General features: G+C 47.6%; 3 protein-coding genes across 9 annotated transcripts in view; 1 reads left to right on the top strand and 2 right to left on the bottom strand.

Annotated features, from left to right (window-relative positions):
- disp1 (dispatched homolog 1 (Drosophila)) overlaps positions 1-4119 on the bottom strand; it is a 52203-nt gene extending 48084 nt beyond the window's left edge. Inside the window, exons 1-3 of one of the 3 annotated variants that reach the window (XM_037449188.2) lie at positions 3924-4119; positions 3241-3318; positions 2711-2772 (exon numbers count right to left, since the gene is read on the bottom strand). The gene's annotated coding sequence lies outside the window, so the exon portion shown is untranslated. The remainder of the gene's footprint in view (positions 1-2710; positions 2773-3240; positions 3319-3923) is intronic. The other 2 variants (XM_037449187.2, XM_037449189.2) reach the window with 2 other exon arrangements.
- Positions 4120-6715: 2596 nt separating this feature from the next.
- On the top strand, positions 6716-17825 carry hmbox1b (homeobox containing 1 b). 3 transcript variants are annotated; one of them, XM_037449196.2, is made up of 10 exons: positions 6716-7602; positions 9224-9877; positions 11280-11365; positions 11972-12082; positions 12618-12771; positions 12947-13029; positions 14092-14187; positions 14592-14686; positions 14955-15038; positions 15412-17825. In XM_037449196.2, the coding sequence occupies exons 2-10, from the start codon at positions 9225-9227 to the stop codon at positions 15553-15555; spliced, it is 1506 nt and encodes a 501-aa protein (XP_037305093.1). In that variant the 5' UTR covers positions 6716-7602; position 9224; the 3' UTR covers positions 15556-17825. The 3 variants fall into 3 exon arrangements, with proteins under 3 accessions (XP_037305093.1, XP_037305092.1, XP_037305094.1); XM_037449195.2 differs by having other exon boundaries at positions 6717-7602; positions 9221-9877; XM_037449197.2 differs by having other exon boundaries at positions 6718-7602; positions 9221-9877; positions 14595-14686.
- Positions 17818-21930, bottom strand: part of LOC119194794 (kinesin-like protein KIF13B) — a 20717-nt gene continuing 16604 nt past the window's right edge. For 2 of the 3 annotated variants that reach the window (XM_037449185.2, XM_062559485.1), the window contains 4 exons: positions 21692-21759; positions 20558-20620; positions 18770-19898; positions 17818-18684 (listed from right to left, as the gene is read on the bottom strand). In XM_037449185.2, the coding sequence (XP_037305082.2) occupies positions 18440-18684; positions 18770-19898; positions 20558-20620; positions 21692-21759 (1505 nt within the window). In that variant the 3' untranslated portion in view covers positions 17818-18439. Of the gene's footprint in view, positions 18685-18769; positions 19899-20557; positions 20621-21691; positions 21796-21930 lie in introns of all 3 variants that reach the window. The other variant, XM_062559484.1, reaches the window with a different exon arrangement.

Below are 21930 nucleotides of genomic sequence, written 5' to 3'. Positions count from 1 at the left end.
ACTACTTTTATGGTTTTTGAATGTAAAAAGCTTCACTACTACACGGTCACACTACCTACTAGCTGTGGACTAGTTAGCATTTAGTCACATTCAGCCTCTTGTCAGCAACCTGCAAAATTCAATTTTGAAGCTCTCCATTTAATTTAGGTAGATACATTCATTTTTATTCTACATTATCATCAGTTTTTCACATTAACTTAAAATTCTGTAATTGTTGATATGGACAATCAGTCCACTATAACAGCCCTTAAACTAAAAGACAAACAGTTTGAAATGTGAGCGCCACTGAAGGCAGATCCATGAGACAGCAGATAGGGAGAGTCTTTGTCTCCTCGGAGCTTGGACAACATCTCACTGGTTGTCTCAGAAATCTGTGGATCTCGACAGGCCGTCTGTCGGCACCACACGACTATGTGGCAGGATGAAGTCTGGACAAAAGACAGAGATTAGACACGCTGGTGCCACGGGGGGCGCAAGTGTCTCCAGCCTTCGGCTCAACATCAAAGAATGCAGGGCAAGGGTTTGAATTATGGACGGCAAGTGTGCAGACGTGTCTCAGGCAGCCGACTCCCGGTCCGATTGGCCCCTGTGCCGCCCCATGAGGACAACCACTAAGGACTAAGGGTGAATCACAATACCAACAACTGCACATCAGCAGCAGCACGAGGGGAATCTATGGAAGTAAATCTGAATGGTTTTCAACGTTAAAATACTGCAAAATATTCAACAGTCTGTTAATGTACAAATGTCAGCTGTCTATTACTGAATCTACAATCGATTGCTCTTCCTTGAGGCCCCGGATGTTGCGGTTGAATATTTTAACGTTTAATTTTTTGCAGTATTTTAACGTTGAAAAACATCCAGGTACATAATTTCAATGCATACATATTCAGTGCTAGAAATTCAATCACGTTTTTCTTTCAAAACCAGGTGACACAGATTTACTTCCATAGGAATCAGGTCCTCCAGTTGATAGTTGTATCAAACACACAGGTCCAACAACAGATGCCCTTCATTCCAGCTCCAGTGGAGACAGAGCAAGGTCATTCACAGCGTTGGAGCGTTGCCTCACTTCCTTCTATCGACAATGTTCGGTATCAGCAGAAGAAGAAACATAACACATGAGGGAAATGACCACCTTCACCGGCAGAAGTAAAACAAAAAGACATCCTACAAGCTTCCAGCATCAATCATCTGGAAAACCAGGGATTGTGGCTGGGGCGCCATGTTTGCTGAATGGTGCGACCACAGCACAGAGACCGATTTAGACAGGAGACGGCCGGCGTGCAGCAGGACGCTGCCGGGGAACAAGTTGCCCACATGGAGATGAGCCAAAAGTCAGACTGTAAGCAGCTGTTAAAAGCCAGCTGTCCAGATGCCAGTTGTTCAAGAGGACGAAGAGGCCGGGATGGAGGGGTTCAGAGACATGTAGGAAGGGGTGGGGGGGGGAATTGGGTGACAGTGAGGGGAGGAGGCTGAAAGGAAGTGGCATTTCAGAGGGACTCTGTCGGTTCGTCTTTAAACACATGCTTTGAGAACCTGCCCGAGTCACTTAAGGCTTATTCTTTTTGCTAAAGCAACACAATGAAACAACATGAGAACTATTGTTTAGAGGACACGCCATGATGGCTGACGTTGTGTTTAATGTGAGACCTCACTGCCGCTTCCTGGTGGAGACACGCAGTGACAGTGGCTCTACATACCTCACACTGGATGTTATTATATCAGTAAGAGGACGACTGGTGCCTCCCTATTCCAGCTGGAATAGGGAAGAGATAATTCAACATGATAATATAAATAATCATAAATCCAGACATACCGTTATGTCATCCAAAAGCAATAATTAACTCATATTTCTTGGAAAAGTCGGATTAGAAAATATCAGAAAATCAAAATAACTACATCAAATTGCATCAAATGACGTGGACATTCTAGAAGGGTTGTGTTGACAAACTCAATAATGAGTCCACACGCTACATTAAAAATGAAATGCCACATTTGGTTCAGTGTGGACTACTGGGCTGATGTTGGGCATTATTAAGTGCAACACTTCCCCCTATTGGACTTTTCCTGAATTGTACAAAGAATAAGAATAAGAGCGTCTCACAGAGAGAGGTGGAGTAGATAGACACTGCTCGTCCTAAAAACAAAAAGATACAAAAATAAAATACATGAAAAATAAATTAGTAAATAAAATAAAAAGTCTGTGCCATTTAGGCCTTTAATGGACTGGGGGTGGGGGACTCTTAAAGCAGTTGAGCCTGCCCTGGGGGACTCTGAAGCGTGTGCCGGAGTGAAGGAGCTGATATTCAGGGTGGAGGACATGGGCACATCTTCTGGGCCTGTCTGATGATGGTTTCATCAAAGACAGCCTGCAGTGTGGGACCTGGGCTGATGTACACTGAGCTTACCAAACCAGGCTGAGACTCCAAACCGCAGGGTGGCGTGGTACAAGAGGAGCAACACTTTCTGGCTGATGATGTACATTCATCACTACGCATCTCTGAAGATCAGCAGCACAGTTTAAGTACATTATAGTACACTGCCAAATGCATGGAGCATATTTCGCTAATGTAATGCTGAAAGAAGCATCAGTGGGGTGTGACTGCGTGTGAAGTATCAGATCGAGGTAAATGGTTGAAGGTCAGAAGACTCTCTGAAGGGTCTTGGACCGAAGGAGGACCCGGATGTTGAGTGAACAGCTACTCACTGTGAGCCGATTGGCTGATCTCTGTGTGGGCGTTTCCTTGTTCCTCCGCCGGTCGCCTTCGACTGAGAAGAGAAAAGCACCGAGGCATCACAAAGCAAGCACGGCACAATGGAACCTTTGGGTGGGCCCGTGTGAAATGCCACACAGACCCAATGTGTTCGGCGGAGCTCCAGAGTCCAAAGTAGCCACAATGCTCTGAGTCCAGACATATCTCCCCATTACATACATCAATCAACCAAAAGATGAGAATAACAATGATCCTTATTTGGAGCCCTGTTGCCTGGACGTCACACGGGTATCTTGAAGATGAGTGGGGAGAAACCGGGGTCAGTATTCTGCCCCCAACACTGGTAAGGTACAGCTGTCCAAATAGGACAGAAAAAAATAGGTTTCCTTCTTTTTTTTTTACATTGTGGATTGATATTGAAGACATCAAAACTATAAAGGAACTTCTACAATACTTAAATAGCCACCTATTACTGTGTTTTTCACTCTTGGCATTCTCTCAACAAGCTTCATGAGGTAGTCACCTGGAATGGTTTCCATTAACAGGTGTGCCCAGAGTTCATTTGTGGAGCCTTCTTAATGTGCTTGGTTGGTGCACAGTTCTATACGGGGGAGAGGACGATTCCACCTCAGTTCTAATCCATATTATGGCAAGAAAAAGTCAACTAACGTTAAGTTAGGAGAACCGACAGCACATCATTAGTTAAGACGGGAAGGTCAGTCCACAGTGAGCTTTGAAGTGCAGCGGATTGAGATGGCGAGGAGTTGGACTGCAGGGTGGCACAGGGCTCGGCACCATAGGTCAGCCTGGAGAGAACCACGTCTTCCCCCAAGCAGCTGATTCAGGACATGCTTGCCTGAGCCCCTGTCCTCGTGTCCATCAGAGTGACGTAATCAGTACGGCTTCGGCCTTTAAGGTTAGACCCGTAGACCCGATCACCTGGGCTAGCGTCCCCCGTTATTCACGTCACCGAAGCGAACCAACTACAAGAAACAGGCGACGCTTCATCAGCACCGAGGGCTTCGTTTGAGGGACCCAGAACTAAACCCCGCCGCCGCGCGCTCTCCGCTCACACAGCGGGGCTAACGTTAGCTAGCTTAAGTTGGTGTTAGCCGCTAGCCACCGGCAGCTAGCCTTGCTGACCAAAACAGCTGGCTGCCCCGCGGCTGCTGCGCGGGTTCGTTTAGCAACAAGCCGCATACTCACACGTAAACCCGCCGGGTTCGGGAGCACAACACGCGCCAAGCGGGGGCCGGAGGGGAGAACAAGTGTGGCGGCTCTCCGGACTTTTTGTTTTGTTTCGCCGGATGCTGGTGAATACACTACCCGAGCATCAGCCCATGTTGGCTGGGCAGCTGCGCACTGATTTCACGGCTGTGTCCCAATCCAGCGGCGGTTTCCTCCAGAGGCTGCGCATTGGTCCCAGACCCATTGCGTCACAGCGGTGCGACGCGGATGTCCCATCCCGTCGACTCCTTCAAACGCGGCCGACAAATGAAGCCTCGTGATGCAGCCTTCGCGTCCCGGCCTCTCCCGTCATGCGTTCATGCCGATTAGGGGTTTGTTTTGTTCAAGCAGGGAAAGCGGGAGTTTACTTCTAAATAAAGTCCTGGAATGCACGCAAATATCGAGTTTTGAAACGTCCTTAAAAACGGTATTCATTTTGATTTAGGGACGGACCAACATTCAGCTCCTGGAAGTATTTTGCAATATCTGCACCTAAAGTTACAGTTAAATTAGCTCTTATTATATGCAAGAAAAATACAAATATAGTATACAAATACAAGTGTGCATGTGTATTACTACAATTTAATAAACATGTTTGCTGACATTTATTTTGCAGGGGTTCGGATTGGCTTTCCTCTGCCATATAGGTATAGGTATAGGTATATAGGTATATAAGTATGTGACTTGTATGTAACCGATTTTAATTTAAAATGCCCATAAAATATTCTTCTCTCTGTGCATTAACTGTGCATTAGATGATTAGCACTCGTTCACTTTCACTCCACACTCATCAAAGGAGGCTCTTATTAGAACTCTTTCTTTAAATAAGGGGAGACATAATAAACATGTCTCCTGATTGATGTCAGTATGAAACTTTTCCAGTTAATCACCCATTAACTATAACAATGACTTGTTTTCTAATTGGAATATTATTTCAGAATTTCATGAAGGTGGAAGTTTGATAAAGCCAGGTTGATAGATTAGTGATAGGTTTTTACATTTGGAATATTAGTATTATATTAGAATCAGGAAATATTATCAACAGACCTAAAACATATTAATTCAATACAGGTTTACAAGGTTCGTTTTTAGTATGCAAATGAGACAATATCTAATAGTACCTTTTTAGGATAAATCTAAAGAGTCAAATAGACAAAGACGTTGAATAAAACAAAAAGTAAATTCTTAAAGAAGTTAAAGAAGTAAAAGCCCAAATTCTTAAACTGACCAGTGCTTGAAAAACGTGTTTTTCCTCCCCTCCTGGAGGACTCCTGATGACATCATCATGATGAGAGTCAGCAGGGCGAAGCAGGTAGACACGAAGCAGGAATATCGTTGCTTTACCTCAACAGCTCTTTAGTCAAAACGTCGAATTGATGCTCATCCAGTTCCCTCATGCTGACTGCTTTCTGCCTGAACCAGCAGGGCCACCACAAAAGAAAGGGGGGGGGGCATTTATTTTCACTATAATTCTGTATATAAGAAACATGACATGTATTTGGTCATTGGATTCATAAACATTTAAGACAGTGTTCTAATTCCTGTCACATTGAGGAGCTCCACGATGAACAATGTATAAAACTGGAAAATGCATTGGAATGCTGAAAGATTAAAGCTCAAAGCGAGTAGCTGAAATTAATTTAAAAAAATTGAAAACACAAAAATGACAAAAGCTGAGATTAATTGAAAAAAAGTTTTTTGATAGTAATATTAGTAGCAGTATTAGTTGTGAAAATAAAAAAGAAAGTCCAGTTATGTGACTTAAATGTTGAAAGCCAGAGAGGGGAAAGAGAACTGTGGTACTAGTAGTACTGGCAGTAGAAGAAGTATAGTTGTGTTAGCAATAGCAGCAGAAAAACTAGAAGTAGTATGTAGCCGGGACAGAGTTCCCCGACGGGTCCTTGGACAGACATAGACACACAGTTTGTTTATTAGTTTGCGAGCACAGGTCTGTTGACTCTCCAGATTGCCGGATCAGAACCGTGGTCCCGTTAGTGACCTGACCTAGATCTTCAGCTCTCACTCTAAGAAACGCAATACACACGAATGTAAATCTCAGAAACAGACTGAAAAACAAATAAAACATAATCAGTGATTATAAAAAGTACAATAGATATCAACAAGCTGTTTTTTATAAAATAGTTTAGACTTTTGTCAACATTTCAAAGTAATTGTCTGTAGCTGAAAGATCAGCAAAGCAGAAGGATTTGAAAATGAACTCCATTGAAAAACCATTTTCAAATATTAATGATTTTTATTAATTCAAGCATAAAAAGTAGAAAGCTGAAAGGGCATTGCAGAAATGAATATTTAAATGGTTCTAATAGCTGAGAGTGTGAAGGAGTTGAAAGGTGCCACAGAAGAAATAGAAATAGAAATTACTTGGAATGCTGCTTCATTTATGCAATACTTGGAATGCTGCTTCATTTATGCAATACTCGGAATGCTGCTTCATTTATACAATACTCGGAATGCTGCTTCATTTAAACAATACTCGGAATGCTGCTTCATTTATACAATACTCGGAATGCTGCTTCATTTATACAATACTCGGAATGCTGCTTCATTTATGCAATACTCGGAATGCTGCTTCATTTATACAATACTCGGAATGCTGCTTAATTTATGCAATACTCGGAATGCTGCTTCATTTATACAATACTCGGAATGCTGCTTCATTTATGCAATACTCGGAATGCTGCTTCATTTATGCAATACTCGGAATGCTTCTTCATTTATACAATACTCGGAATGCTGCTTCATTTATACAATACTCGGAATGCTGCTTCATTTATACAATACTCGGAATGCTGCTTCATTTATACAATACTCGGAATGCTGCTTCATTTATACAATACTCGGAATGCTGCTTCATTTATGCAATACTCGGAATGCTGCTTCATTTATACAATACTCGGAATGCTGCTTCATTTATGCAATACTCGGAATGCTTCTTCATTTATACAATACTCGGAATGCTGCTTCATTTATACAATACTCGGAATGCTGCTTCATTTATGCAATACTCGGAATGCTGCTTCATTTATGCAATACTCGGAATGCTTCTTCATTTATACAATACTCGGAATGCTACTTCATTTATGCAATAATTGAAAGTACTGCATAGATCAAATGGCCTTAGCCTCGGTATTGCAAAGGGTTTTTACTACAGTCGCATATTTGTGAAGTGCTGCATAACTCGTTGCATGGTCCTCATATCCGGTGGTCTAGGTGGCTGCCCAGGAGGCCCAGGAGGTACAGTAGTAGCCGGGAGGTCCAGGTGGTCCTCGAGGCGGGCCGCGCGCCGCAGCTGTGTTGACGCGGCGCCCCTCGTGACGCAGCTGTATCAGGGAGCCTTCAGCTCCGTCGCGCCCTCGTGTCGGGGACATGTAGTTTTTACGTGCAGAAGGCGGAAGCACGTTGGAGGCGCTCCGTGGGAGTAAAACTACACTTCCCTCGCAGCTCCTCGGAGGTGTTGGTTGTCAACATGGCTGTTGTCACACAGACAAAGCGCAGGGGCCAATGATTCGCTCGTGATAGACATCCTTGGGAAGGGGTCGGACGGGGCGCTGTAGCCGTGCTGCGTTGTTGTTCGGCCGCAGTGGGTCTCTACGCAAATTGCCAAAGTTAAATGGTTAACCTGACGATTTAAAGCGAGGTAAGTCGTGTTCTCACACAAATACGACAGCGAAAGCGATGTTGTTGATATCAAACGCCCGCTAGCCAGCGGCGGCTAACATCAGCTAGCTTCAGCGTTGACAGGGCTAGCATTGTCTGCTAATCGCTCCACAACGCAAGCCTCACTGAGTTAGCATATGCTAACGTCGCTAGCCGCGTGGTGCCCGGTGTCGTAGGTGCGCGTCCGGCGCTCTTGAACACGACATCGGGGCGGGTCGTAGAGGGGTTGCGAGCCGGCTGGTGTAACGGTACGCGGGGCACTGCCCGTCCGCCACGCATTCGCTTGCTAACGCTAGCTTCTGGGCGAAAGGGCGTGAAAGCTGGCATCCGCCGGGTGGCTCTCCCGACGCGGCCGGTTAGAAGGCTTGACCCCGGGGGTCGATCCCATGCACCACCCACGCGCCCTGTAATTAGGCAGAAAGCCCCCCTTTTCTTTTCTAGTGTGAGGTTTGAGTTGTGGGTCTTGTTAACGCCGTCATCACGTGACTGATCTAATCCGTTAGTCGGTGCACCACCTGTCAAACCTGTCTCCTGATGCGGGGTCACTGTGAACCAACGCATCGCCGGGCCGGGTTATGTCATGTGACCTACAGCAAATGATCCGTGCACCTCTGCCTGCGCGTGTCACTCATTTCCCCCCTCCCCCTAAATCGAATATTTAGCTTTGTGAATGCGTGACCCTGGATGCTTTCACTTAGATGCACACGTTCACTGTGAAAGAAGAGTAATCGTCTCAGACTGTTGGTATCAGTGCACAAGAGCCCCCCCCCCCCTTTTTGACATGATTTACTGAGTTAATATCCTTGCTTATGAACCACTCAACATGTTCTCTGGTGGCGCTCAGCAGAAGTAATGTGTATTTCAGTGACTCCCCCCTCTGGGTGGATCTGAAGTGTTGCAGATTGTTTTTTTCCTTTTCAAATCTCACACAGACACACACACACACACACGTTGTCTCTGTGGTCTGACGCAGAGGAGAAACGCCAGTGACCCCTTTTAAAGCGCTCATCATATCACGCGGCTGGCACAGAAGATGGCAAAATATCTGCCGCAGTCTTGATTCCAGTCGCATTGATTTTGAGCAAAGCGCTTATGAGAAACCCAAAGCGTGGGAGGCGCCGGGCCGAGGAGACGTCGTAGCTCTTAAAGAACGGCAGTCACAATGTTAAGATAGCATCAGCTGTCAAGGTGACTCTGCGCGCGTTGCCGGCTCGTTCCCAAAAATAGCAGATTCCATGGGCGGCCCCTCCCTGCCTCTTTTCTTTCTTTCTTTCGCACTCTTATCTCTCGCTGGCGTCTCAGTTTTTTCTTATTCGCTGCCTCTTTATTTTCTTCTTGCAGTTTTCACCACCCCTCTCTTTGTACTCCTCTCTGCCTCCCTCCTCCTCCTCTTCTTCCCATCGTCTCCCTGCGTTTCCCTTTCACTCTTCGTCCTCTCGCTGCCTGCTCCATCCCATCATCCACCTCACTTTCTCCATCTCCACTCCTCTGCTTCACTTACTTGCTGTCCTAAACTTTCCCTGCATTTCCTATTTCCTTTCTTCCTCCCTGTCTCCCGACCTGTCTCCCGACCTGTCTGTCTTGTCTCTCCTCGGCAGCAGGATGTCTGAGTTCAGCGAGGAGCCGCGCTTCACCATCGAGCAGATAGATCTGCTGCAGCGGCTCCGGCGCAGCGGCATGAGCAAGCCGGAGATCCTGCAGGCGCTCGACACTCTGGACCGGCTGGACCGGGAGCACGGCGACAAGTTCGGCCGCCGCACCTCCTCCTCCTCCTCCTCCTCGTCCTGCTACGGAGTAGGCGGCGCCAACGGTTGCGCCAACAACTCCGCCTCCAACGCCAACAATAGCAATACTGCCTCGGCGGCGCCCACCGCCTCCAGCTCCTCGGTGACGTGCAACGGAGGCGAGGCCGCAGCCGGCGACCACTCGGCAGCGGCCTCGTCCTCCACCACGTCCAAAATCTCCACCTCTACACAGACGCAGTTCGGTAGGGAAGGCGGGCTCTCGCCGTCACCCAGCAACAGTTACGACACCTCCCCGCCTCCAGGCCCACCGCCGCCGTCTGCCATCCTGTCCTCCCCGGTGTCTCTGGTGGCCCTGTCTCAGAACGGTCGGGACAGCCTGGCGGCCACGCCCAACGGGAAGCTGTCTCCGCCCAGGTACCCGGTGAACAGCGCGGCGGCAGCACGGGCGTTCGGGTTCGAGGCCGCAGAGGAGGACCTGGACGTCGACGACAAGGTGGAGGAGCTGATGAGGTCAGTGGTAATGGAGGTGAAGCGGGCTCCACACTCTCTTTGGCAAACTTCAAAGACCCAAACGCGGCTGGTGGTGGACGTCTGCGTGTGATGGGTTTGTTGCACGTGGCTCTGTGTGTTACTGGGACGGTGGAGGCAGCTGTGCCAGCTGTTGTACCGATTGGGACACAAACGTTTGTTTGTTTAAAAAGGTTCAGTTTCTTCTTGACTTTGGAAACAGTCGAGAGAACAATCTCACCTTAAGGGAGTTTAGTTCCCGCTCTTTTGATGAGATCACATGATCAACATCAGGTGCTAATGTTGATCATGGAGGAGGAGCAGCGAGCGCCACAGCAGAAGCACCTGTTTAAAAGTCCTCAGTTTATTTATCCATTTTTATTGTCTCTTTCTGATTTAAACAAGAGGCAAACGCTATGAACCAAGATGGGGAGGGCCAGAGCGCCAAAGGGAGGAATAGATGAACAGGGGACCACCTCCTGTGCTGCATCCATCATTACGTCACTGAGCATCCATGTCGCTCTGTTCCCTTCCAGTAAGAACAGACCTCAGCCCCCCCCCCCCCTGCTCCTCGTTCACTCTTTCTGAAGTGAAGCGGCGTTCAGAAAGGGGCAAGACACGCGGTTTGCTCACTTTAACTGTCTCTGTGGTGCTCCATCGATTCAGCGGGTGTCGATACAAGCAGCGTCTTTTGGGCTCTAATTTTAGCAGCACAAGGCTGGTGTGGAGGTTATTGATGTCAGGGAGTCGTGACGCCTTCCCGTGTGTGTGTGTGTGTGTGTGTGTGTGTGTGTGTGTGTGTGTGTGTGTGTGTGTGTGTGTGTGTGTGTGTGTGTGTGTGTGTGTGTGTGTGTGTGTGTGTGTGTGTGTGTGTGTGTGTGTGTGTGTGAGAGAGTCCTCACTAGGGGGGCACAAACAGGTTCACTCAGCACCCCCATTCATTTCTGACGCACGTCTGCTGGTGGGATTGTGCGCACGTGAGCGTGCACATGACAGCACTGCCATGTGCGCAGAGATCAGTGAGTAATTGTAAACATTAAAACAAACTAGGGGGGGAGGGGGGCACTGGGCACATAAACAGCAGAATAGAGGAACCTAATGGCATTAATATATAATATTATTCTCTATCAATGAAAGCTACATGGTGCCATCATAGCATGGATTGTACATTCTATCCAATGGAGCCAACGGTCATATCCCCATGTCTCCCCCTGTGAGCGCCTCCTTGCTGTCCAACAGGGGCAGCGCAGTGAGGCTGTTATGGATGTATCGTCTAAAATGGATTTAAAAACATAATAAATACTGTTTGACACGTGATCTGCACGGATCGATCTGCTGCTGAATATCTACTTCCACTTGCTGCATGATCCTCGGGCCGCGCTCACTGTTGTTTGTGTGTCTGCAGGAGGGACAGCAGCCTGGTGAAGGAGGAGATCAAGGCGTTCCTGGGGAACAGGAGGATCTCTCAGGCCGTGGTGGCACAAGTCACCGGTCAGTAGCAGCACCGACTCCCTCGTTTGAGTGTCCTCCTGCACGTTTGTTGGTCCCTTGAAGCACTTTAAAAGAGAGGCTGGTTTGAGGGAATCTTAGCTCTTCTCTTGCAATAGAGCTACATCATCTGTTCTTATAAATAAATAAATAAATATACCATTTGAGACCAAACCCTGAATGAATTTGTTTCTCTTAATGAAGGGAATTGTTGGCCTCTAATAAAAATATTTTAGTTCTGAAGCCAATTTTTCGGGTGAAATATCTTCAGTGGTATAACCTGTAGGGCCATGGAGAAGAGTGTATTGAAGCTATGAAGGATATGGTTTAGGGCCCCAGGATAGTCCCAAAGTGTTTACCTTTTTCGACGAGCAGCAGGTAAATGTGTGATAACATCCAAAGATATTGTTTAACAAGATGAGGCTGGTTATGACCAAACATTTTCTACACGTGTCCCTTTCTCACGATGCAGAGCTTGTCCTATGAAATAAATCCAAAATATTGAGTCGAGTCAAAAGCCGGCTGCGGAATGACAGACTACTGCGGGGTCTTCAACTCCTCAGAGGGCTTGTGTATAACCCTCTGTTGTGGTGTCCGGCTGCTTTCCAGGCATTAGCCAGAGCCGGATCTCCCACTGGCTGCTGCAGCACGGCTCCGACCTGAGTGAGCAGAAGAAGAGGGCTTTCTACCGCTGGTACACGCTGGAGAAGACCACGCCAGGTACCGAGTGTGAGGGGCCGTGGTGCACGCTCTTCCCAGTCAGTTCCTCTCAATACTTTAAAGCACAAGTTGGGGGGGGGGGGGGGGGGGGCAGGACTAAATGATGGTCCAGCTTAGAGTTCAATAAGTGTGTATGCTTTAAGTTGGCTTACTGTGATTGGCAGGTCGCCCCTGGGGTTCCATGTAACCCAATAAACCTGTAAACATTATTTCACTGTAAATACTTTGAACTTTGGGTAGACTTTATGGACCTAATAGGTTCCGTTGTGTTGGTCTTGTCGTCTATTATTTGACACATAGGAGCAGTGAGGAGATGATCAAGTCTATGCTAGTTCTTTAGTGGTCCACGCGTGGACCTGCAGCCGGGTAGCACACGCCTCTTCCTCTGTGCCGTGTCCCTCGGAGCCCCGCCCACTCCGTCAGCACTGCAGAGAGACCCTCCTGCAGCTCTCCTGTTGCCGGGCGACGCGCAGTGAGGTCACGATAGAGAGGACTCCTCCCACCGTCTTCACCTGTAATCCGCTGCTGCTTCCAGGTGCCACTCTGAACATGCGGCCGGCTCCGTTACCTCTGGAGGAAATGGAGTGGAGGCAGACCCCGCCCCCCATCACCACGGCGCCCGGGACCTTCCGGCTGCGTCGGGGGAGTCGCTTCACTTGGAGAAAGGAGTGCCTGGCCGTGATGGAGAGGTGAGAGGGAGAGCAGTGGATCAAAGAGCACTGGGAGCTGCTTTCAGTGCTTATTTCCACGAGGAATGGAGAGCAAACAATCTGGACTTCCACATGACACGTGTCACAGGGCGTTAATATTGGCTCGGTTGTGCCGCACACATCTCCTCTCATCACAAATCTGTTCTATTCTCAGCTACTTCAACGACAACCAGTACCCAGATGAGGCCAAACGGGAGGAGATCGCCAACGCCTGCAACGCTGTCATTCAGAAGCCAGGTCAGACCTCAGTGTGGTTGGTGAGGGCTGCAAATGGTCCTGTGCATAAAGTAGTGAAGGCCTTGTAGTCAGCCATGCACATCTACAGTGTCTATGGTTTACAGAGTAGATTTCATGCATTTTAGCAAAAATGTTAATATCTGTGTCGTGGGTAGCTTCTCATAAACATCTGTGTCACATCAGTTTTGGAGATGGAACAAAGTTTACATAATATAATCACGTTCTCAGCTTGAGGAAGCAGTTGGATAGAAAAACCAATAAAAGGTCATCATTGTGACTGGTTACGAAGGGATGTCACGGCCTTTGTTACGAAGGGATGTCATGGCCTTTGTTACGAAGGGATGTCACGGCCTTTGTTACGAAGTGATGTCATGGCCTTTGTTACAAAGGGATGTCATGGCCTTTGTTACGGAGGGATGTCATGGCCTTTGTTACGGAGGGATGTCATGGCCTTTGTTACGGAGGGATGTCATGGCCTTTGTTACGAAGTGATGTCATGGCCTTTGTTACGAAGTGATGTCATGGCCTTTGTTACAAAGTGATGTCATGGCCTTTGTTACAAAGTGATGTCATGGCCTTTGTTACAAAGTGATGTCATGGCCTTTGTTACAAAGTGATGTCATGGCCTTTGTTACAAAGTGATGTCATGGCCTTTGTTACGGAGGGATGTCATGGCCTTTGTTACGGAGGGATGTCATGGCCTTTGTTACGAAGTGATGTCATGGCCTTTGTTACGAAGGGATGTCATGGCCTTTGTTACAAAGTGATGTCATGGCCTTTGTTACGAAGTGATGTCATGGCCTTTGTTACGGAGGGATGTCATGGCCTTTGTTACGGAGGGATGTCATGGCCTTTGTTACAAAGTGATGTCATGGCCTTTGTTACGGAGGGATGTCATGGCCTTTGTTACGGAGGGATGTCATGGCCTTTGTTACGGAGGGATGTCATGGCCTTTGTTACGGAGGGATGTCATGGCCTTTGTTACGGAGGGATGTCATGGCCTTTGTTACGAAGTGATGTCATGGCCTTTGTTACGAAGGGATGTCATGGCCTTTGTTTCAGGGAAGAAGCTGTCAGATCTGGAGCGGGTTACCTCCCTGAAAGTTTACAACTGGTTCGCCAACCGCCGCAAAGAGATCAAGAGACGCGCCAACATTGGTATTGTGGCTCAAGTTATTATTTTCTTTATGTGTAATAGCTTCTGTGAACCCCCCTCCCATGCTAAGATGCTAATCTCATTCTTCTTCAGCCTCCTCGTCCTGTAGCATTTTAACCACTTGTCCATTACTCACTATTTCAATTACGGATTCGCTTTTAGCTAACTTTTCCAACTGTTATCCATTACTTTTAGCTAACCATTTACTCGTAGGTTACTGTGTTAACTTATTGAGACGAGGGGACTCGTTGTGTCCGTGATCCCTTTAGTACGTAAACCTGGTATCAAGATGGTTTGTATAATATAACCACATTATCCACTGTCGTATCCAAAAGGAGTGTATTTAGTAGTACGTCATGAGGATATCACCAGTGAGTCGTGTATCTAATCCTTCTCTTCCTCCAAGAAGCCACAATCCTGGAGAGTCACGGGATCGACGTCCAGAGTCCTGGGGGACACTCAAACAGCGACGACATCGACGGGAACGACTTCTCAGAGCAGGTAGTTACAACCAAGTCCTTTCTTTGTTTTTGTCTTTATGGACCAATCGCTCTGTGCAGGAACACACGCAGATACTTCAAAACAGTCCAATTGAATAATTATCCTTCTTCTCCTGTCTCGTGTCACACATGGAAACTAAGCAGCAGCTTGAACGCTCCCCTCAAGTCCCAAAGTGAAACCAGCCAGTCAAAGTTCACTGTTCAAGCCAATGAGTAATGAACAGTCTGGTTCCTCCATTATCTTTATGTTGAGCTCTTATTTCCTGCAGGCATGTGACCTGCCCTATTTTGACAAGAGGCCTCTCAGTCGACCTTTCGGCCTGTACAGACTGGAGCCCACCTCGCCAACCCAGGTACGTGCACACAAGGGGGGGAGTGCATCATGGAGCCTGAGACATTTCTTTGTGTGAATAGAGCCAGGCTTTGTGCTAAGCTAACTGTTGATCACAATGATGGCTGCAAACAGTTGGAGTCAATCCGCTCGGTGAGCACACCTCACAAGAGAAGGCGTTTTACTCCAGGAACCTTATTGTTGGGCGCCAACTTTACAGCTGATCCAGGACGTGTTGTCAGCAGTTTAGCTCCTATCCACAGATGCTAACGATCATAGCTTCCATTAGCTGTCCACTGAAGTGTCTTTGGTTTCTAGCTTTAAAGACACGCGGCCGTCATTCAGCCAGAGAAAGGTAGGTTGAACTCACTCACCTCCCACTCTGCCCGTCTCAGGAGGACAGCGCGGCGCACAGCGAGCACCAGGACCCCATCTCTCTGGCCGTGGAGATGGCCGCTGTCAACCACACCATCCTGGCCCTGTCCAGGACCGGGGGGGTCCCCAACGACATCAAGACCGAGTCCCTGGAGGACGAATGAGATGCGCGAAGGAGAGCGAGAGCCTGAAACGATGCTACTTAGTAAACCTGTTAATCCTTCCCTCAGCTGTTCTTCTCTCTGGGCTTCCCTCCTCCACTCCTCTCCAACCGCCATGCCCCCCCCCCCCCCCGAATATACTGGCGACAAGGGTCACTGCGGAATACACTGGTCACAGCATACCTGGATACCTCTTCTTAGTTCAACGCTACCTACGTACCCCTTTGCATTGTGGAGGCGCTGCTGTTGGATGAAAGCCTCCATAAAGAAGTAGCCTTAAACCTTCGAGGCTGGCCTTAACAACTGCACCTTTTACGTTTTTGCAGTACAGCAGGTTTCCGAATGTTCTTTTCTCTCCCGGACGACGACAATAACAAGAGACCTAAGTGTGCATCATTCAAACGAGTCTAATCCGACATCGTCAAGGTTTCTATCCAGCAGCAGCAGTGGTTTGTCAGCCCAGAGGGCGACTGGATAACAATCATCTTGCCTTGGTGTTTAGCTCCTGGGGACACATGGAGTCCTCCGGGGGCAATGTGATAATCAAGCAAACTCCCGCGCGGTGTTTTTAAATGTCATCCATGCCAAAGGAAAAGCTGCTCTGAGCGGAGACGCTGCTCTGTGTTCGTCCAAAGCGGTTCTACTTCCTGTGCCGGCGAGGACAGGTATTAGCAACCACAGGTGTGATGATGAAATGCCCCTCAGCTACGTACTACTCGTTCTGTGATGCTGCCTCTCTACGGTCGCATAAAATGTGGGTGGTATTAAATTAGACTAAATCCACACTGGAAGTCTTTGACAATATCCGATATCTTCTGAGATTTCCCACTTTTTATTTAATCTATATAACCTCAAAGGTAAAAGCTCAAAGACATTTAACCTTGCAATATTGGAAGTCATTAACTTTTTATTTTCTCCCCAAATGGAACTTTTCCCAAATCACCTTTGACAAGAGAAGAATTAAACTGCCAGACAGTTAGCTTAGCTGAGGTTAGCCTGACCCACCCAAAGCTTCCCAATTAACCCTCTACGTTTCGTCTACTTAAAGCCATACAAAACTGATGAAACTGAGGAGTTTGTTTTTTTTTTCTCAAAAAGTTGTGTGCTTAAACCATTTTCTTTGCCGGGGCGAAGTGACATTCTTCACCCTCATTTTATACTTGTAAAGATGATATAACGTGTTAATTAGTGAAGATTGGAATGAGCTAGTTGAAAGAATCCAGCGCCGGGCTTGTTATGCTAAGCTAACTGTCACACAGGCATGAAGGGAAATACCTGGCTCTAAAGGGAACCTCTGCCATAGTAGCTTTGGACAACGTTCCAGAAAGCAGGTCTCGTTGGACCAGTGGGACGGAGGGACTGAGGTCCTGCATGTAGACCAGCTCCCAGGGGCCCAAGTCTAGCACTTCAATCACAGCGAGTGTCAAAAAGAAACCATTGGAAGGTAAAAACATGTATTTATGCTCACTTTTTAATGGTAATGTACAAAAAAGAATGACATTTGTTTTACATGAAATGTGCTTTTTGTTGTTGAATGAATCATGCTTATAATTTCTCCTCCGTGTGTGGCAGCCCTTGTATGACGTCAGTGAAATAAGAAAACCTTTGTCAGAGGTGGTGAGCGGTTTTGTGAAAGATGATGCACCTTATTTAGAATAAGAATTGCTGTTGACAAAGTTTAAAATGTCAAACTCCATAAGGGAGAGTACAAATCCATTTAGACTGAATACTAAAGTCCTGCATACGATACTTAACATTACCGATAGTTCAGTCCAGAGAACATAGGAAGAGCGACTCAGTACTGCATGAAGCGGGCCTGCTCAATTGGGACGGAGTAGCGTGTCGCTGCAGGACGGAGCAGGCTGTACCCAGCATGCCGTTGGGCATGTCAGTGTTTTTCAGTTCTATACTTGAGACGCAAACCCCTTTTCCTCTGGAGTTTGGTGTGACCACACACACAATAATGCGTGTTAGACGCGGTTCTACAGAACCCTCAAGGTGCTTCACTAGAACCTGACGTAGTGAAACGTGTCCTCTGTCCCAATAGCTCTGAGAGAGGACTTGATGCTGCTGCGTCTCAAATCTAAGTTCAAAGTTACTGTATTTCCCATTTCACAATTTAGTGCCTTTTTTGGACAGTAGACTGTTCTGTAATTAAGATGTAGTATATATATACATTTTTTGTACAGTTTCTTTGTTCATTTTTTTTAACTTGTGTTTATTTTAGTATGATATATAATGTACAAGAGAATAAAATATGAATCTATCAGTGAGCCTTTTCCTGTGTTCATTATCGTCTTTACTCCACAAAGGTCAATCACACACTTGACACTCAAAGTTTATTTGACAATATAAAGGTGATTTTTTTCATCTTGAAATAAATAATCAAATGTATAAAATTGATACCAATTCTCAACATAATCACCATCCACATGCACACCGTATTATTCAAAAGTCAGTGAAAAACATTCCCCTTAAAAATGAGTCCAATCAATCTTTAAAACTTCAGTAGAAGGTCAGAAAAGTGAGTGCAAGTAAGTAGTAAAACAGTCGATTACACAATAAAGTAAAACGGACCTCAACCTGCCTACAGAAGGTCGGGGGGTCACCCATAAAGGCACGTCGTAGTACTAGTAGTACTAGCAGTAGTATTTCCAGACGCAACATAAAATGAACATTACCAAGCCGTATAAACAATGTTGGAAGTCAATCCCATAAACACAGCTGTGTAATACATTGTGATCGCTTTAGTTTAGCATTCTTTAGCATCGACATACCTCAAACATGTGATCAAACGGCGTATCGTCCTTCTACCTGTGTTTGTCCTACACGAGCGGCTCGGTGAGGGCCCGCCCCCTCTGGACCCCCATGCAGCACGCTGGGAGCCTCAGTTGTTCCACGACTTGCGGTTCTCTCCTTTCTGCCGGCCGCCCGATGCCCCTTCGCCTTTGGCCAGAGCCGTGAGGGCTGCCAGGTTGGGGCTGGACCCAGACAGGTTGGCGCTGCTGCGCTTCTGCTGTTGGCGCCGGCGCTTCCCGCCGGCCCGGCTCACCCTGTCGGGCCTCACCAGCACGCCGTAACCGGGGTTACAGTGGAAGTAGTGCTTGCCTCCCACTGAGCCGTCGTTCTTCCCTGAAGAAGAGACAGAGGGGGGCGTGTTAAAGCCGAAGGGTCGAACACATCATCAAGCATCGGGGTGGGGTGCCGCTCCGCTCACCTGCTGGTACCTCCAGCTCCACACCCACCCAGACCCCTTGTGCAAAGTGCGTGGGGCCGACAAACCGAACGGTGCCGCTCTTATTGTTGCCCACGCTCACAAACTCGCCGTCTTTCAGCCAGTCAGGAAGAACGGCCGAAGAGTCTCCTTCCTCCGAGTCGGAGATCACCTCCAGGCCGCTGGCCCGCTGCCCCGGGGCGGCCTTGACCTCCTCCTCCCCGTCGGCCACAACACGCTGGAAGGACTTGAGGTCTGAAGACTTCACTTTGTGGATCTTGAAGGGGTTTGCTACCGTCAGGGTCTGAGCTGGGGCTGGGGGGGCTTTCTCTGACGCACTGGCATGGCTCTCCTCTTGGACTTCTTCTTTGGTGGTGCCGCTCGGGTCTGAAGCCTCAGAAGAGGCTCGTTCTTTGGACGAAGGGAGACGAGCCAAGTCTTCAGACACGTCTGGGACTGGATCTTCATCATCGCTGAAGGGTGTTTGGTCTTGTTTGAGCTGCTGTGGCACTTTGGCCTCTTCCGTGGCAGCTGGCTCGAGTTCTACTGTCGGAGGGCTTTGTGCCTTCAAGGGGACTGTTGGTGCACAGTCTGTCTGCTGGGTTTCTTTCTCTGGCACCAACGAAGGATCTTCAAGTGGCTCCAAATTGTCCAACTGTAGCGGTTCAACAAGGTCAAGGGCGGAGTCTGGCTTTGGTTGGTTGTGGCACTTTGAATGTGATGGTTCAGCATCTCCTGGCTCCATCAGAGACTGTTCTGGTTCCTGAGGCTCTTCGTTGGGGTAGGACTCCCATAGAGTATTGTCCGGTTTGGACCCGTCCGTCCTCTCTTTAACCGTCTCATTGTCCAACTGCGGCAGGGACTCCCGCGGCTCTGATTGGTCCACACGAATAAACTCAGAGTAGGCGTCACAGCGACTCACTGTATTGTCCTGCTCGTCCTCAAAGGCGTCGGTGGACAGGGGCAGGTCCCAGCTCAGCGTGTACACGTCCGACAGCGTAGCTGGAGACATGGATCTGCTCGGTGGGCTGGAGGAGGACTCTTCTGCCTCTGGGATGATTGGCGGCGGGAGGGGGACGGATCTGGGGTTCTCTCTTTGGAAATCCAGAGGAACGATTTCCTCGATGGGAACCTATGAGGGAAGCCATGGCAACGCAAGGTATTGGTGACTCAATCCCTAAATCTCTGCTGGATTTGGTTGCAAAGACAATGCCGACATCAGCACATACGAGATGATAGGCAGTTACTAGTTACAAAGCAGACATGGAATGATGTCCAGCTGGGAAAGGTTTTGGTCTCTATCATCTCCTGAAAGAAACATCTGGCTCTTAAACTGTTCACAAGCTAGTTGCTAACTGTCAGCAGTTTGGCCAGATGAAACAAAAACATTTCAATCCCCAGAAAATGGGCCAAATTCCCTCAATACAGGTGAGATATGTTTATATATTGTTATCTTCAGGGTTTGTCATTTTAGATCATATCATCATCACATTACAAAGTCTTTCCATCCATTCTAAAATATCGACTGAAGCATCTGGAGATATAAGACCACATAATGTACATTATTTTAATTCAAGCTACTTAGCAGTCACTCATTTGTTTCCAATGATTAAAAGAAGAGAAATGATTGACATTGCCAGTGGAATCAGAAGGCTCATCTAGAACCAATACCATGAAGATGAGTATGATGAAATGTAATAAGAGGAAGGGTGCCATCGTTCTAAAGCACCCTGTTGATACTTGACATGTGGAGTCCCTGCATGTGACCCCATGTGGGTTTGGAGAACTTACTGAGTGCGGATGTTGGTTCAAGCCCTCTTCCACGCTGGCTGATTGCACCACGATGCGAGGAACCTTCCGACAGAAAAATCAAGAGTTGGTGGAGTTCCACACCTGCTCTTCAGACGGCAGGAAGGGAGAATGAACAATAAAAGTGCTGCTGTCCCAGAATGTGAAATCACAAAGGTGCGTTAGGCGTGTCATCACTGCGTCGACTCAGCGACAGTACGCCAATATACCGGAGGTAGTGGTGGTAAAAACAATGGCGTCATCGTGATAACGCCCCCTAGGACGCTCGTGACCTCTTCAACTCTAACGTTCTAACGTTACCACTCCACTCTGGGGGGGGGGGTTTATCTCTCTCTAATTCATCTGACCAGTTGGGGTCTCCAGAAGGCTTTTGCTTCGGCGTCGACCTTTCCAAACATCCGGAGAGAAGCTGCTCATTAGATCGGGGCTCAAACAACGCAGCAACGAGGCTCCGGCGGGTTTCCACCCCCCCCCCAGACACCGCGGCGCACAATCCGGCTGATTGGCACCCGGAGCCAATCAGGGGAAGCTAATCAGGGGAAGCAGGCGGCGCGGCGTTCAACTCCCCGGGTCTTTATCGCCATGTGATTGGAGATGGAAGCGGTGACGAGGTTCACCTGCTCTTCACGCTGAGTGCTTCCGTCTCAGGGGGCTGTTTGTGGAGCTTCTGCATGTCAATCAGTAACTATGGTGCTCAAAGTAACACGACTCTTTAGTTCATTACTAACACAAAGCAACAATTTATCTTCTTTGGAAATGTAACATTATATTCATTCCATTATCCAGTAACAGATTGCCATATATATATGTGTATGTTTTTTAAACTATACCAATCTAAGTATATAAACATTTGTTGAATATAGCAGAGTTGTACTTGAGGGATGTTTTGCTCCTAAAACTTAAAAACAGTTTATCACCTGAAACTTGTGAAAACTGCTTTAAGCTCTGAGGCACTCATGACACACTTCATCTGTTTGTCGCCTGTGTTTCTATTTACATAAGCTCTGTCACCATGGCAATGGGAGAGACTGGCTGCTGATGAGTACAGGGCTATGTATATTGGTGCTGCAGTGATGCAGGTCACCTTTAAACCCCAGATAAGGGGGATGGGGGTACCTGCTGATGGACAGCTGTCTCGTCCCCACCAGGAAGCAGGGACTTCAGCAGCTTCGGCATGGCCTTCACTGGAGGGAGATAAGATGCAGCAAAGCCTGAACGCACTGATGGAGATGTGAGGGAGAGAAGAGGAGAGCGCAGGGCGAAGAAAAGAAATGAGATTTTTGTAGAAGAATTGAGGTGGCAAAGGAGGAAACTAGTGCCAAGTGAAGATTGAGAGGAAAAGGAGTCAGGAAGCA

This window comes from Pungitius pungitius, chromosome 20, assembly GCF_949316345.1.
Source record: "Pungitius pungitius chromosome 20, fPunPun2.1, whole genome shotgun sequence".
NCBI lineage: Eukaryota > Metazoa > Chordata > Actinopteri > Perciformes > Gasterosteidae > Pungitius > Pungitius pungitius.
The sequence above is the reverse complement of the archived record's forward strand: the minus strand, read 5'-3'. Positions and strand labels throughout refer to the sequence as shown.

What these genes read in the sequence shown, in the direction of transcription:
- hmbox1b (XM_037449196.2), top strand. Translation starts at nt 9,225, where the DNA reads ATGTCTGAGTTCAGCGAGGAGCCGCGCTTCACCATCGAGCAGATAGAT. An exon ending in GCTGGAGAAGACCACGCCAG is followed by an intron (nt 12,083 to 12,617) that starts GTACCGAGTGTG and finishes TGCTGCTTCCAG; the next exon opens with GTGCCACTCTGAACATGCGG. An exon ending in TGCCTGGCCGTGATGGAGAG is followed by an intron (nt 12,772 to 12,946) that starts GTGAGAGGGAGA and finishes TTCTATTCTCAG; the next exon opens with CTACTTCAACGACAACCAGT.